Consider the following 17,567-nt stretch of genomic DNA (forward strand, 5'->3'; position numbering starts at 1 on the left):
AAAGCTCTTGCCCCTCCTGTACACATCCTCACACAAGGCAATAAATCTCCCTCACATATACCCCAGGTACTTTTCAACTGCTTTTTAGTTATTAGTGTGTTGACTTTTCAAGGGTGGAGCCTTGGTTTCTTACGCCCCTTCAGCTCTCCTGGAGTTAAGCCCCACTGATGTTCAAAGCTAGACGTTGTGGAGACTGGTCTTCCCAGTGCAAGTCCCCAGGACTAGTGGTGTCCATTGTGGGGTCGCTTCTCCTTACCTGTAAAATACCAGGGGTTTCAGGGTGTTTGCAGTGAGTTGTAGCACAGGGAGCAGTTGCCTTGGTATGTTGGGGGATGAGGTGAATTCCGGGTTCTCCGACTCCGCCATCTTCGTTTTCCTATACAATTTTTTCTAAAAAATTTTATCACTCAGTTTTTCCACAATGGACAGCTAAAGTTTAATATAGTCCTATCTTTTACACATTTCAAAAAGTTAACATTCAAGAAGTAATTTATGAATGAAGAATGTAGGCCATAAACTACTAACATAAGGCAAGTATGTGAAAATTATTGTAGAGCTTGTTTTTCATAGATCTGGACCTACTGGTACAAGAATAGAACCTGCATTAGATGAGTGACTGCAAGCTTCTCTGTAAGTTGGTGTCCAGTAATAATGCTTTTTAAGGCCGTTGGAGACTTCTGCAAGATACACATGTCCATCCACCACAAATGGCTCCACATCTGTATTGTCTGGTTTTAGACGGCCCATTTGAATTAAGTCTGAATATGCCTATGATTTTTAAGAAAAGAACAACTATCATTAATAAAATAGGCTATTCATTTTATAGTAAACAAATTTCTATATCAAATTAACTGTACTAATTTCAGTTTAAAATGTTCTGAGTAAATTACTGAATTTTAATATTTTCCACATAGATTTTTCACTTAATTTCACAATAAAATTAAAAACAAAGAAATAAATTTTGCAAGATTATAAAGATTTTGAAGTTTTTTTTTTTGGTTTGTTTTTAATGTTTGAGAGACAAGGCATGAGGGGGCTGTAGAGAGAGGGAGACACAGAATCCAAATCAGGCTCCAGGCTGTCAGCACAGAGCCCAACAAGGGGCTTGAACTCCCTAACCGTGACATCATGACTTGAGCTGAAGTCGGATGCTTAACTGACTGAGCCACCCAGGTGCCCATTATGTTATAATCATTTCTAAGGCCACCTGTAAATGTCTGATGTTATAGAGAAGACCCCAGAAAAAGCCTTCAATGAAGGGGGAAAAAAAACAACTTACCACACATGTAGCCTCATCAAATTTGTTTCCCCAAATGTAGACATTCGAGAGTGTGGGGTTTGTTTTCATGGACTGTGAAAGTGCAACAAGTCCTTCTCCCTCTATGTTGTTGCTGACTACTGACAACCTAGGGAGAAACCAGAACAACCCTGGAAACCAGTAAGTCCACAAAGAAGATGCATAAGTTAGCCAACAAAATTTATTACATTTCTTTTTAAGTTTGCGATTTTAAGAGAGAGGAAGACAGAGGATCCGAAGTGGGCTCTACACTGACAGCAGAGAGTTCGATGCAGGGCCCAAACTCATGAAGTGTGAGATCGTGACCTGAGCCCAAATTGGTCGCTTAACCTACTGAGCCACCCAGGTGCCCCTATTGCATTTTATTGTGTAAAATCTTAGCATTATTCTTAAGCATCTAATGTAATCCTAGAATCCAAGAAACAGTTCTCTAGTTAGATGCTTCATGTACCTAGCATGGCCACCTATATTTAAAAGTCAATAGTCTTTTAGATCATTCAGTAAATGTTTGGAGTGGATTACAAATACAACCTTCAGGATTAAGTCATCCAAGTAGTATTTTCTTTCATTATTTTTTCAGTCTTGGTCATACTGAATGATTGTAATTTTTCTGTAGAATTCAGGATAAATACTGTCTGCAGTAAGAATTTTCTCAATTAAGCGATCATAACTAGAATCAATTCATTACTTTTGGGGGCATATGGGTGGCTCAGTCAGTTAATTGCCTGACTTTGGCTCAGGTCCTGATCTTGCAGTTCGGGAGTTCGAACCCCGCGTTGGCCTCTGTGCTAACACCTCAGACCCTGGACCCTGCTTCAGATTCTGTGTCTCCCCTCTACCCCTACCCAGCTTGCACTCTATTTTTGAAAGAGACAAACAGACATTAAAAAAAAAAAAAAAAAGACATTACTTTTGAAAAAGATGTTGAGATGTTTAATATGTCAAACTATTTTAATATTTCATCATGCATCTGGAGTTAAGGGGCCTGAAGTTAATATTTTAAAGGTTTAAGTTTGTTATTTTGATTAAATATAAAGGCATACTAACGCTTTAAGACTCCTGTTGTGTGAAGCAAGAGTTTCACTGAGATACTTTGCTCCTGCATTTTCTATTCTGTTAAAAGAAAGATCTATTACTTCCAGGGTAGTATTGCTTTTCAGTACGTCAGCCAAATACACCATTCCATCACGACTTATTTTGTTGCTGGGAAAGGAAAAATATGTGTTACATTTGGAAATACGAAGTTTTTTTCTTTTACTTATAGAGATTAACATGCTTCAGAATTGTTATATAGAATGGTACTTTCTAGTTTACTAAAAGATTTTAATCAGTTTCCGAAAAAGTTAATGAAAATTTGCTATAAAATGTTGCTTCCATTCTGGATCACTCGTGATTAAATTGCTCATCCACATTGTAGGACATACAATATATGAACTACATACTAAGGCTTAGGATAAAAAGTTGACAACAATGCTTGCATTTTCTGACTTTTGGTATTATTGTCTAACAACGTATTGTATATACTGTAAATATTTACATAGATTATTCCCAGGACTACTGGATTAATGGATTGTCACTTACCAGCTGACATCAAGGTAGCGTAGGCTTCTGTTCAGATACAGTGCATCACATAGCTGTTTTATACCACAGTTTTTCATGTTATGCTTACACATGTGTAGTGCAACAAGGCAGTGATTTTCTTTCAACATGTGGCCTAGATGAACTGTGGACTCTTCCTAAGAATAGGTAAAATCTTTTTCTAAAATATAATTTGAAGCTCTACATGTTTATTCCAAACATATGCTAAGTTATTTAAATTAGCTTTTTAAAAAAATATCAAGACTTAGTCTATAATTTTCATTTGTTTTGGCTTGGCTTTTAATAAAACTCATTTTTGCCACATATGATACTTTATCATTTTAAAAATCGGCAATAGGCACTTGCAGGGTACAGTGATATAAGAGAGGCTGGTTTTAAAAAGTCCATAATCCTAAACAATCATTCCAGAAAGGAAAAAAAAATTTGGCCCCATGATGTATTAAGCATATTAAGCTCCCTTGCTGTCATCCTCTGTCTCTAAATTTTTCTTACACCCTCCATACATTCCTGAACTTTTCTCTTGATTTCTACTGTTCCTAGTCTTTAGACAAAATACAAAGACATTTCCCAATGTTGATTCTGTTTTAAAAAGACTCATTAATCCTATGATATCCAGTTCTTCCCTTTTATAATCATCCCAAATTTCTAAATATGTTTTACTTTTCTAGTCACTGGAAGGCATATTTTTAATTCCAAAATCTAGCTGCTTCCAGGCAAAAGGTATATAAGCCTCAATGAAGATTTGACTACCAGGGACTTTTTTTTTTTTTTTTTTTAATTTATTTCTGAGGGAGAGAGAGAGAGACATTGTGAGCAGGGCAGGGCCAGAGAGAGAGGGAGACACAGAATCTGAAGCAGGCTCCAGGCTCTGGGCTAGCTGTTAGCACAGAGCCTGACCCACGAACCGGGAGATCATGACCTGAGCCGAAGTCAGATGCTTAACCGACTGAGCCACCCAGGCGCCCCTACCAGGCACTTTAGATTAACAGAGTCCAAGCATGTCTTAAAATGATGGGTCAGAGTATTTTATGGTAAGTCCTCTTGCGTGATTGCTGTATTTATAAGAAGTTTTACAGTCACTGGAAATGCTGAATACAAACATGGATAACTGTGTGCTCAAGTTATGTACTTCTACATAATACTGAGAAAAACTACTTTGAGAAAAGCTTTAAAAGTTAACTGAGTCCACATGGCAATAGCAGATAGTACATGAGTTTTATAATAAAAGTATATGAGCTTTATAATAAAACTGTCCAGGGGCACCTGGTGGCTCAGCTGGTTAGGCATCTGACTCCTGATTTCGGCTCAGGTCATAATCTCAGTTTGTCGAGTTTGAGCCCTGTGTCAGGCTCTCTGCTGACAGCTCAGAGCCTGCTTGGGATTCCCTCTCTCTCTGTCCCTTCCCTACTTGTACACACTCTTGCTTTCAAAATAACCTTAAAATAAAACTGTCTAAGTACTTGCATTATACGAGCTGTATGACTTTTATACTAGTTGTATGACTTTGAGCAAATTATTTCATCTAGCCGAGTCTGTTTCCTTTTCTGCAAGAAAAAGTAAAATTCCTGCTTCCGTCACAGAATTAACAAAAAAGTACCTGACCCCAAATAAGTGTTCTGTAGCAAGGCATTTACTATTGTTCGATATTCTGTAATCCTGTATCTGATTTAAATTATTGCCAACACTGAAATAGATACACCCAAAGGGAAGCTATAGTTTAGATTTTAACGAATGCACACTAGTCGCTTATGGGGTCAGGTATTACTCTGCATGGGACAGGATACATATTTGTCTTATGCTTTAATTGCATTTTTTTAGGTCAAGAAATTCAGTTGAAGGACTACCCTTATTAAGGGAGGAAACTAGAATCAGAAATAGTGAATCGATCTAAAAACCCTTTACTGAGTTTAACAATTTGCCTAGATGACACCTGGCATCAGTATCTTTCTAAGCTCCCCAGATAGTGAAATGAGATTCCTTAAATGGAACAGGTTTGCAGGCTTATGTTTGGGAAGAGCAAAGTATGAGGAAGCACATGGGGATTTTACTCCACAGCCACTGAAGAAACTAGTGCTCACAGGGAGAGAGAGGGTGGTGGCTGCCTTGGAGAGGAATAGAAAGCAGGCTAGAGTTTAGCTGACTGGCTTTCAGAAGCACCAGGCTGAGAGCAAGGGCTTGGACCTGAGAAAGGCCTTTGAGCTTTTCATAATTATTAACAGGTTTGGGAATGATGACAACACCTGACACACTTACAAGAGGAATCATGTCTGATGTGATTTCATATAGTTTAACATACTTATTTCCTTGAGGCTTTCATCCAGAAAATTTTGATTTAGCCTTCAAATCTCACGTCCTCAATCTGAAAACCTTCTCTGCCACTTCTCCTAAAAGGATGTTAAAGGAACAAGGAGAAGCCTTGACAGTTGGTAACCATGTTTTCATTCATCTTATCTCCAGTAGGTAACTTACCTATAAGATCAAGTCCATGCTTCCCAGGCTGCTAGTTACTCACATTTGCATTACTCATAATTTCAAAAGTGGTTTGTTTAGTGATACCAATATAAAACAACAAAACACTTCACACTGAGCTTTTATAATCCTGCCTTTAAAACTTGAATCATTCGGGGGCACCTGGGTGGCTCAGTTGGTTAAGCATCTGACTTTAGCTCAGGTCATGATCTCACAGTTGGTGGGTTCAAGCCGCACATGGGGGCTCTGTACCAACAGCTCAGAGCCTGGAGCCTGCTTCAAATTCTGTGTCTCCCTCTTTCCTTGCCCCTCCCCTGCTTGTGCTATCCTCCCCCCCCCCACCTCAGAAATAAACATTAACAATTTTTTTTTAATAAAAAAATAAAACAATCATTTGTTTTTTTCTGAATTACTTTGCCTCTCAACAGGTTTACTCACTGTTAATCTGAGTTTACAAGAAATAAAAAATGACGTTTACTGCTTAAATATCTAAAATCATAACTCAGTTTTTCTTCAAATAAGTTTTTGTTTGTAAATGTAGTTAATTCTAAAAATATAATGCATTCACGAATCTTGACATAACCTTCAGTAAATAGTACCTTCATTTTATTTACATGTAGTAATATTAGCTATCATCACTGAATACATACCTGTTCACCATACAGTATAGGTCGGTTTAGGTTTATTCCTTTAATTGTTTGGTTTTGAGTTAGGACTGTAGCAAATGCTGTCACACTTTGCATTCCCTAAAAACAGGAAATTCATTAAGGAAACTGACAACATATATAACCCATTTCAAAATCAGAAATCTGGATTCAGTTAAATAAATGTATTTCATTTGTAAACCTTGCATGGTCAAATTCAGCAATGAATGGTCACTGTGTTCTGTTCTTCCTGGCCTAAAGTCTGTCTATAACAGGATAGGGAATTCTGAAGTTTCAGTATCCATTTCCTTGGGATGTTCACCTCCAGGTTTTCTCCTAAGTCCTCAAGGTTCTGTGTTGCAGACCTCAGATACATAGACACACATGCAGGTCTCAGCTAGCATAGGGCTCTACACTACTGAGAACAAGCACCCTTGTGCAAGTGTTATGCATACTCATACCCTCATTGTGTGTGTTGGCAAAGGTTTACTAATCATTTTTCACAGCTTCCACAGGCCTCCCTCTTTACCTTATTAGAAGGGCCTAATGCTCCCCCATTTCTGTGATGGATACCACCAAACACACCCAGCTGTTATGCCAGAAACATACAGCCTCCTCGCACTCCACCAGTCCACTCACCCTCCCATCCAATTGATCAGTAAGTCTTAAGAGATCCTGTCTCCAAGAGAGGTCCCAAATTAGCCCATCTGTAGGCCACCACCCCACCCCCAGGTCTTCTCGCCCACCTGGACTACTGTAGTCACTTCCTAAGTGGTCAGTGGCCTTCCTCTTGTCACCCTCTAATTTCCCTACAGAGAAACCAGAGATATCTTTTTAAAGGACCAATCAGCTCATGTCACTTCTCAGAGCCTTTCCATGACATATATTTATAACATAATCCCATCTTCCTCCCCTGGCTAGGACCCACACCCATGCAACATTGCTGGACAGGCCTCTGCAGACTGCTCCACCTTCACTTTGGAGCTACTCTTAACTCTCTTGTCCAGCCGCTCTGGCTTCTGAGTTCTTAAATCCTGCTGGAGTCAGTATTTCATTATTCATGTGCCTCTCGTAGTTTTTGCCATATTTGAATATCAGTTTTACTATTTAATAGTTATCCATTAAATCAATTCACTTTTTCCACCTTATTTTAAAACTCTATCACTACCGTAAATGGAAAACCTCAAAATAAGTAAATTCCTCAAAATAAAGCACCTGTAAAAATAAATACAGGAGTATTAAAGTCACCGTCTGTATTAGTAATGCCACCCTGACGACACTTGGGGCAGCACTATCTTAGAGTCTGCGTGTGCTGGACCCCTACCTGGAATGTTGTGCCCTGGATGCTTCCAAGGCGTTGTTTCCTCATCCTTTGTGACCAAGTATTAACCTCCTCAGATATTAGAAACTACCCTGTCTTGCAGATTACCTCCTACTTGGCAATCTTTGTAGCACTTCTCTTTATTGACGTTTTCCCAACTAGAATATGAGCTTTCTAATGAGGTAGTATTTGTTTAAGAAAAAATTTTTTTCTCAAAAATATCCCATATAGGTTAAGAAGGGTTATAGATGGAAGCTTAGGAAAAATTTTATTCTAAGTATTCCTCTATAGTATACTTCAATCTGGTTTTATTAACAGCACTATTATGCCTAATAGTAAAAAACAAAACAACAACAACAAAAAACCTCAAAACCAAAAGCTTTCTCTGATATCAAGGAAAAAAGCTTAATCATTCATAAGACTGTCACATAGCTGGGGTCTTTAACAAATTCCCTATTCTGGTTTCCAGGGAAAATGGTGTAGTACCCAGGCAGTTTTTCCTCAAAACCATTTTACTCACCAGATCACAGTCACCCAGATCTAATTTTTCTAAGGATGAATTAATTTGTAGCATTGCAGCAAAAAACATTCCACCTTTATTTTCAATCTTGTTTCCAGTCATTCTTAGGTATTTCAGAGTTGTATTCGTCTGAAAAGGAAAAGAAGCAAAACTTCATTAAATTTTTATTCCATAGAAATCTCATTTGATTACAGGAGTTAAAAGACTATATTACTATTTGCAGACTCAACAATTTTTCATGGAGATAGAATACGGTATACCCCTTAAAGATACAATTCAGCTACTCACAACAGATAAAAATCTTCCTTAATTTTTTAGTGGAGAGAACGCCCAGGTAGCAGAGGCCCAAACAATATCCAGTAAATGAAGCAGATTTTAAGAAGTTTTCCTTTCATTGGGAAATCTATGTTTGTTTTCTAAGAAAATTATGCTTTTTTTGAGGTGAAATTCACGTAACCCAAAGTTAACCATTTTAAAGTGTACAATTCACTGGCTTTTAATAAATTCACAGTGTTATACAGCCATCACAGCTAGTTACAAAGTGTTTTTATTACCTCCCCATAAGGAGACACTATACCCATTAAGCAATCATTCCATATTCTCTGTTAACACTTTTAAAAGGAATATAATCTCTCAGACATTTGCCAAGTTTAACTCCTCTCATTCCACTCTTGATAATTGTTTCATAAAGAAAACTACAGACATTTCAATATCCCATTGAGTAAATATTAGAAGACATAAGTACAAATAGTTTTTAAAGTTAATCCAAACCCCTTAAGAATAGGAAGAAGGCAAGGAGGTCCATAATTAACACTTCTATTTAACATTGTACTGGAGATCCTAGACCAAGCAATTAGGCAAGGAAAAGAAAAGGCATCCAGATTGGAAAAGAAGTAAAACCATCTCTGCATATAACATGATCTTATGGAAAATCCTAAGGAATCCACCAAAAAAGCTGTTAGAACTAGTGAGTTCAGTGAGACTGCAGGGCAAGAGATCAATTGTGTATATGTATAAAAAAATCAATTGTATTTCTACACACTAGCAATGAGCAATCCAATATTGAAATTAAAATTATTCCATTTACAAGAGCATCAAAAAGAATAAAACATTAGGAATAAATTTAGCAAAAGCAAGACTTGTACATTAAAAACAAAGACTTGAAGGAAATGAAAAACCTAAAAAATGGAAATCCACCCCATGTTCATGGATCAAAAGACTTAATATCATTAAGATGGCAATACTCCCCAAATTGATCTAAAGATTGAAAGCAATTCTTCTCAAAATCCTTGTTTTTCTTGCAGAAATTGATAAACTGATCTTAAATTTCATATGGAAATGCAAGGGACTCAGAAGAGCCAACACATCTTGAAACACCAAAAAGGACACATGCTTCTTGACTTCACAACTGGCTACAAACTACAGTAATCAAGATACTGTGGGACTGGCATAAGGATCAACATATAGGTTAATAGAATAAAGAGTAGAGAAATAAACCATTTATAATCAATCGATATTTGACAAGGATATTAAGAAAATTAATGGGAGAAGCACAGTCTTAAATAGTACTGGGACAACTGAATATCCACATGCAAGAGACCCTCACATCAAATACAAAAATTGACTCAAAATGGATCAAAGAACTAAAAGAGCTAAAACAAAACTGTTAGAAGAATATGCAAGCGTCAATCTTCATGACTTTGAGTTAGGCAAACTTTTCTTAGATATAACACCAAAAACACAACAAAAAATAAATTGGCCTTTATCAAAATTAAACAATTTTGTGCTTCAAAGGACACCATGAGGAAGTGAAAAGGCAACCCAACCTACAGAATGAGAGAAAACATTTGCAAATCATGTATCTGATAAGGGACTTACATCCAGAACATATAAAGAACTCTTACAATTTAAAAAAGACAAACCAATTTAAAAATAGGCATTGAACATCTCTCCAAAGAATGGCACATGAAAAGATGCTGAACATCATTATTTATGAGGGAAATGCAAATCAAAACCACAAAAACTCTTCATATCCACTCGGATGGCTAAAATCAAGACAGTAACAAGTGCTGAGGAGGATGTAGAGAAATTAAAACACTCCTACATTGCTGGTGGAATTGTAAAAAGGGACAGCTACTTTGGAAAACAGTTTGGCAGTTTCTCAAGATGTTGAACACCATTACAAAATGATCTCTAGGTATATACCAAAGATCAAAGAACAAGGAAAATTGAAAACCTATGCACACAAAAATGTGCATATTCACAGGATTATTATAGACAAAAAGTGGAAACTCAAATGTCCGTTAACTGATAGATGAACAAAATAGGATATACCCAAACCATGGAATATTATTGGGCAATAAGAAGGAATGAAGTATGTTACAGTATAGATGAACCTTGACAGCATTAAGTCAATCACAGAAGACCACAATATTCCAAGGTTCCATTTATATAAAATGTCCAGAATAGGCAATCTATAGACAGAACATAGACTAATGTCTGCCAAGGGCTGGGGAGTGAAAGAAGCATGGAAAAGGATTGCTAATGGGTATGGGGCATCTTTAGGGAATGAAAATGTTCTAAAAACAGACTGATGGTTGCACAATTCTGAATATACAAAAACCCACAGAGCACAACACCTTAAAGGTACATTTTTATGGAAAAAAAGTAATTACGTATGTGAATTATACTTCACTAAAGCTGTTTATTCTTAGGGGCACCTGGGTGGCTCAGTCAGTTAAGTGTCTGTTCTGGCTCAGGTCATCATCTCAAAATTCGTGGGTTCAATCCCTACAACAGGCTCTGTGCTGGCAGTGTGTAGGCAGCCTGCTTGGGATTCTCTCCCCTCCTCCTCCCCCGCTCCCTGGCCTCTTTGCCCCTCCCCTGCTCAGTTGCTCTCTCAAAATAAATAAACTTATAAAAAAAACTTTTTCATGAATTCAAGGGGTACCTGGGTGGCTCAGTTGGTGGGGCTCTCTGCTCTTCCCCATCTAGCACTCTCTCTCTCTCTCTCTCAAAATAAATTAATCATTTTTTAAAAAATGAGTTCAAAGGTGCTTGTTACATTTTAATAAATTGAAGTGCAATAAAAATATGCATTTCTACAATAATGTAAGTTCACAATAACATTAGATTATGTTGTTTACAAGCTATCAGAAGTTTAAATTCCCAAAGAAAATGTTGGTTTAAGGTATATACTTACATGTAATGCTTTAGCAATCAGTTCTCCACCTTTGGGCCCAATATCATTAAACATAAGATTTAAATAAATGAGTTTATGTTGTTTCTATAATAAGGAGAGAAAAGAAGCTATTACACATGTAATTATTATGAAAAAAATCAATAATCTAGGAGCTGCTTTATTTAAATAAAAGCATTTACCTCCAAAGAAAATCTTTGCAACATAGAAAATCTGAACATCCAGCAAAAGAAGCTACCATGGGGGTGGAGGGGGGAGGGAATCACCATTCTCATTTATTTTTTTTTCCACCATTCTCATTTAAACATAATTGCAATATAAATGAAAGAAAAAGACTATATTCTTTTTTGATCAATGATTCAAAGAATGTGCTTTATGTATTTAATGATAGTGTACAAGTTTGCAAAATAAGGCTCAGGATCTCTAGGTAACAGTAGTCTACTGATAAAATACACAAGTGGGTTTTCAGTGTATTTCAAGGGTTATAAATACAGCACAAGGTCAGGACCCTGAACATTTTACAAAACTGTCATTTTGTGTGCCATGAGACTAGGTGGTTTCAGTGTAAACATACCATTGATGATTTTTGCAGCATTTTTGTAATTGTTGAGAATTATTTAGTTTATATTTTTTTAATCTTCACTCTGTCCTTATGTTGTGTGCTATCTCATTGATATGAAGATTTTAAAATCACTTTTATGCTTGATGGAAGCAACATTTAGCAGTTAAGATTGGGGAAGTAGGAACTTAAAAAGCCAATTTAAGAGAGGTAATGAGTAAATGATATATGCCGCTTTAAACATTTTAACTGAAAAAACAGACATATACACATATTTGCCAATCATGTGAGGTTGAAACAAGGCCTATTCTTAAAGTACACCTACTCTGATTGGTGAACCACATGTTTTGTTTTGTTTGTTTTGCATGCTGTATTTCTTAAATAAAATGCAGCCATAATGCAGCATTTCAGCTTGGGCAGTTCCAAAGTGAAATCAGCAATAAAGGGTTAACTTAGCGGGCCTGGGGTACTCGAACCCTGCACACCAAAGAAAGGACCAGGACCAGTTCTTAACTGGCTCCTGAGAGAAAACAAGAAGGACTAAGAACATTTTGTAGTAAAATACCTGAAGCAGTCTTGCAGCGTAGTATGCACCAACATCACTTATGAGGTTATATCTAACATCCAAGCCTGAAGAAAACGGATAAATAGAGGTGGATACTCCTTATAATGAATAATTCAAGTCAGGAAAATAAAAGCAAGAGGTAACGAGTCTTAAGGAGGCATATACCATTAATACATGGATTATTCTTTAAAATTCTGGAAAGAATCCAAAAATCTTCACTTGTTATTCTTTCTACTGGCATTAAGCGACTGTTACCAGCAATGTTTAATGTGATTCCTTCCAATCTGTTAAAATACAAATAAGAAACCCAGTAAAGAAAGAACTTTTCCCCTCATGTATATATCCTAACATCATGAGTGGCATCTGCTGAACCAAGTATGTATCACAATATAGATTTTCACCAAGTAACTTGAGGACTGAATAGTCTACAGATTTTACAGACACTTTTTTATTATAGAATTTTTCTCTCGCACACATACAAAACAATGTATCTCCACTTGGCAGATGACACCAACTTTCATAAATAAATCCAGCCCACAGGAGGTCAGCAGGAATCTGTAACCTAGACTTGGGAGGCTGCTGGTCAGGTGTTCTTTCCTATATACTCCACTACCTCCAAAACTAACAATGTCCATCATCTACTTCTCTAAATCAAAAAGTACGTCTATTTTAAAAAGCATTTGCAAATGGCTTTAAACAAATCACTCAGTATTCCAGGATTTTCACACAGATGATTATCAGTGAATATTACTTATGTAACTGAGTATTTGGCTTCCTTACCCCTTTTCAATTTCTTCATCCACTTCCTGAAGTAGATGCCATACGAAAGAATTAATTTTCCTGGACTTTTCCATACACAGATTATAATAAACTTCCTGGAGACTGCCCATAATTTCTGGAACTTTTGAAAAAGAATTACTCTTCACATTTTGAATTATATACCAGGACCTTTTCCTTTCCCCCTACCCCCCCCCCCCCAAATTACACCTCTTCGAAAGATATGAATGTGTAGGTATATAGAGTCAGGGGTAAGGAAGAAAAGGAGATGGAATTAAGAATAAAGTGGGGGCGGGGGGGGGGGTGAGGCGGATAGAAGAAACAGAGAGGAATGAAAATGCCGTTTGGAGAACTAGAGCCCTAGAAGCACCCACTGAGGGTAGGCAGACACTAACTGGGAAGTGACACAAAGGGGGAACTAATAGACTTGGTCTCTGAGGAAAAGGATATTCAGAAAAATTAGTCTGTCTAAAATCATACAGCTAATGAGGGCAGAGTATAAAAACTGACTTCAAAGCCTCTTACTATTCTGCCACATTAAGTTAGGGTGACTCACACTTTCTTATCATGACTTCAAATAAAGGAAATTCTACCGGAAAATCTAAACTTTAAGAAGATCTGAAGAATCACCATGTCCCAAAGCTTCTTGGACACCCTCTACACCATGCAAGTTGATGCATCTTTGAATACAGCTGTCAGTTCCTCCTAACACTAAGTGGAGGCCTGGCTCATAGAAGCTCTTCACTTACCCTGCCTTCCATTTCCTCTATTTTTTAAAAATGTTTATTTATTTATTTATTTTGAGACAGAGAGAACCAGTGGGGAGGGACAGAGAGAGCCGGGGGAGAGAAGATCCAAAGCCAGTTCTGTGTTGACAGCAGCAACCCCAACATGGGGCTCAAATCCACAAACTGTGAGATGACGACCTTGAGCTGAAGTCGGCTGCTTAACCAACTGAGCCACCCATGCACCCCCTTTTCCTCTAAAATTTTTTTTAACATTTTTATTTTGAGAGACAGAGACAGAGGGTGAGTGGGGGAGGGACAGAGAGAGAGGGAGATGCAGAATCCGAAGCAGACTGTCAGCACAGAGCTCGACATGGGGCTCAAACCCACGAACCATGAGATCATGACCTGAGCCGAAGTCAGATGCTTAACTGACTGAGCCACCCAGGTGCCCCCCTCCCCTTTTTCTCCTTCTGAAGATTGATTTTGCTCTATTCAGTCCATAAAGAAGACTGGAACAAAGCAGGAATTGAAATCGTTTTCCTTTGTTATACCACTCTTTCCTTTGTTATATACACTCTTCTTAGAAGCACATACCACTATCTTTGTTTTCTGTCCTATCTTTTGTGTAAGTCTCTTAAAAAATCTGTGCTCAGAGATCGCACTACTCAGCCAACTTAATGTCTTCAGGAGCTAGCCTCTGAGTCTCTGCATCTCAACAAATGTTCTTTGTGGAGATTTTGGCTAAGTAGATTTCTACATTATATGAGCCCAAGAGTTTGCTAAATAAATTTGCAAAACAAGATTTTTAAGATGAGGAACATTGTATTAAAAGGGAAAGCAGAAAAACCTTTCAACAGTTTTTTAAAAATAAGCTTTTAAAAAAATTAACCCACTTATTCCAGACAACTTAGAAATTTCAGTATCAAAAAGAAATAAGCATTGATTGGCCATCCTGCACCCAAAGAACCATTACAACTGAGGTCTGAGGGTGTTTCCTCCCTATTGTTTTTCTCATATATGTACATATTCGCATTTTTAAACAAAATTAGAATCTTTCAGTACAGTTCTAGGTCTTTCCAGTTAACATTATATTGTGAGCTTTCCCGTGTCATTTTCTGAAAATTTTTAATGTCAACAGAATTTCCTCTCTTGTGTCTAGATGTCCCTAAGAAAACCTTCACTTATTTTAGGAAGTTTTCATGTATTTAAATAATAATTTAGCACAATATTTCCCAAATTGTATTCTTTAGAATAGTAATCTTCTATGAGATGATCATAGATGTTCTGGGGTGCCTGGGTGGCTCAGTCAATTGAGCATCCGGCTTTGGTTTAGGTCGTCATCTCACGGTTCTTGAGATCGAGCTCAATGTAGGGCTTGCTGCTGTCAGAGCATTGCCCGCTTGGATCCTCTATACCCCTCTCTCTGGACCCCCACGCTGTGTACTCTCTCTCAAAAATAAGCATTTTTTAAAAAGATGTTCTAAGTAGAATAGATTTTATTGACAGATAAGCTTTGAAAGTGCTGCATTAAACAAATCTAAACAGACTCCTATCTATGTAACACTTCGCTGGACATTAAAAACACTCAGGAGCATAAAGAGTCTTCAAACTGTTGAGCCTGGAGAGAAGGGAGAAAAAAATACTCCATCTCCCAGACTTATGTGACCATGGTTCACATGGAATTCAATCTGCAAAATGCTACTTTAGCATTCTCGACAGGAAACATAGCAAACAGATCTCAAACACATTGTCTTGTTGGAGCTGTGTACCCACTGGGCTTGTTTCCTCCCTTCTGGCTACTACCTTCCTTGTTTGTTTGTTTTTAATTTTAATGATTATTTTTGAGAGAGAGAGAGAGAGAGAGAGAGAGAGACACAGCATGAACGGGGGAGCGGCAGAGAGGGAGACACAGAATCTGAAGCAGGCTCCAGGCACCGAGCCATCTGCCCAGAGCCTGACACTGGGCTCGAACTCCAGAACCATGAGATCATGACCGGAGCCAAAGTCAGACCCTCAACCAACTGGGCCACCCAGGTGCCCCCACCCTTGTTTTAAAAAGGGAAGACTGCCCTGAGAATCGGAGGCTCAGTGCCTGCCCTTAGATGGCCGCAGCACACCCAGGACATGCAGGAGAAAAGCGTCAGACTTAGAACGCCTGTTTCTCTGAAAGGAGGAAGGAATCCTAGACTACACACTGAATATAGCTAAAGAAAGTTATATGAAAAATTCTTATTACCTGACCATGGATTTAAACTATTTAAAAGTTTCTAGGGGCACCTGGGTGTCTCAGTCGGTTAAGCAACCGACTTCAGCCCAGGTCATGATCTCACGGTTAGCTGGTTCGAGCCCCGCGTCGGGCTCTGTGCTGACAGCTGGCTCAGAGCCTGGAGCCTGTCTTCAGATTCTGTGTCTCCCTCTCTCTCTCTGACCCTCCCCTGATCATGCTCTCTCTCTTTCTCAAAAACAAAACATTAAAAATTTTTTAATAAAATAAGGTATTAAAAAGTTTCTGGCATATTTTTCTGTAATGCAATCTTTCATTTAAAATTCACTTAAGTACTATATGTCAGGATTTTTATGGCATCAATAATTCATTTCCTGTATTCATATTCAGGGAAAATAATAAATCAGGGTTCCAATTGTAAAGCTAAGACTAGGAATAACCAATTACACAAGAAAATGTCAAGGTCTAACCCAAATGTTATTTTTCATCCATGCCAAAGTCTTATATTCCAAATATTTTTCACCTAGGAGAACGTTTTAAAATTTCTGGAAAAAAAATGGGGGGTGGGGGGGCTCATTTTTGAGGTGGCTCCGATGCCCTCCTACACTGGAACCAGCCAAGTACTGAAGAAATCCAAATGTTGGGAGTGAGTCAGAGTAAGTGCCTACCCAGGATCAGCTGAGTGACTTTGAACAAATTATTTAAATTCTCCCATCTTAAATTTCCTCATGCTAGAGGCAGAGCTCGATACAGTAAGGAACAGGTAAAGCTTCCAGCACAGTTCTATATCTACAAGCACACAACACTTTAAAACAAGCATCCAGGGGCGTCTGGGTGGTAAAACTTGGCTCAGGTCAGGATCTCAGCGCTCATGAGTTCAAGCCTCACATCAGGCTCTGTGTTGACAGGTCTGAAGCCTGTTTAGGATTCTATCTCCCTGTCTCTGCCCCTCACCTGCTTGTTCGTTCGTGTGTTCTCTCTCTCTCTCTGCGCCCCTTCCCTGCTTGTGTGCTCTCTCTCCAAAATAAACTTAAAAAAAAAAAAAAAAAAAAGATGGACAGGATTGCAGGAGGAGGGGTATGTAAGCAATGCTCGAGGACCTTCTTGCTCACCTAAGGCCCTGCTTTCTGGAGCTTCCACAAAAAAAAGGCCCTAGAGGAACATCTACACACCTCGCGGGGAGGGAGGGGGTGGAACTTGGGGCTCCCCTCCCACCCACATGTGGAGGCCCCCCAAGTTCCCGCCAAGCCGCCTCTGGCCGGCAGCCTGCTCGCAGGAATGGGCTGCTGCGAGTAAGCCCCCGCCGGGGCTAGCGCCCCTCGCCCGCTCCATCTGGGCCAGGCAGGCGCCGAAGGGACACCCTTCCTTACCGCTACTGTTGGCCGGGGCGCGGGACGTGGTAGGGGTTGTAGTGGGGGCGGGAGGCGGAGACCCGGCCACGGCCCCAGCCGCCACCTTCCCGCCGCCCCGCATGTTTCTTTTCACCCCTAAGGCCGCGGTGGAGTTGTCATGACGACCGCGCGCATGCGCCTGCCCAGGCCCCGGCCTCTCGCCGGCTGCACCCGGGCTCGGGTGACTGCCAGACCCCGAGGGCCACCTCCAGCCAGCCGCGCATCCATTACCCACCGGACCCTGAGGCCTGACTGGGCAGGCGGCGCCCGTCAA

At 39.0% G+C, this 17,567-nt stretch overlaps 1 protein-coding gene across 3 annotated transcripts; it reads right to left on the bottom strand.

The window, feature by feature from the left end:
- Positions 1-369: 369 nt before the first annotated feature.
- LRRC34 (leucine rich repeat containing 34) lies at positions 370-17,456 on the bottom strand. Of its 3 annotated transcripts, none has more exons than XM_039236535.1 (11): positions 17,273-17,456; positions 12,954-13,068; positions 12,339-12,457; positions 12,174-12,238; positions 11,053-11,136; positions 7,851-7,979; positions 6,016-6,111; positions 2,879-3,033; positions 2,345-2,500; positions 1,280-1,406; positions 370-768 (listed from the first exon to the last, which is right to left on the bottom strand). In XM_039236535.1, exons 1-11 carry the CDS (start codon positions 17,373-17,375, stop codon positions 565-567), a joined length of 1,353 nt encoding a protein of 450 aa, XP_039092466.1. In that variant the 5' UTR covers positions 17,376-17,456; the 3' UTR covers positions 370-564. The 3 variants fall into 3 exon arrangements, with proteins under 3 accessions (XP_039092466.1, XP_039092465.1, XP_039092467.1); XM_039236534.1 differs by having other exon boundaries at positions 371-768; positions 12,954-13,074; XM_039236536.1 differs by lacking the exon at positions 12,954-13,068 and having other exon boundaries at positions 375-768; positions 17,273-17,330.
- Positions 17,457-17,567: the final 111 nt, after the last annotated feature.

The sequence above is a fragment of the Hyaena hyaena genome, unplaced genomic scaffold, assembly GCF_003009895.1.
Source record: "Hyaena hyaena isolate Hyena2069 unplaced genomic scaffold, ASM300989v1 scaffold_112, whole genome shotgun sequence".
In the NCBI taxonomy this organism is placed as follows: Eukaryota; Metazoa; Chordata; class Mammalia; order Carnivora; family Hyaenidae; genus Hyaena; species Hyaena hyaena.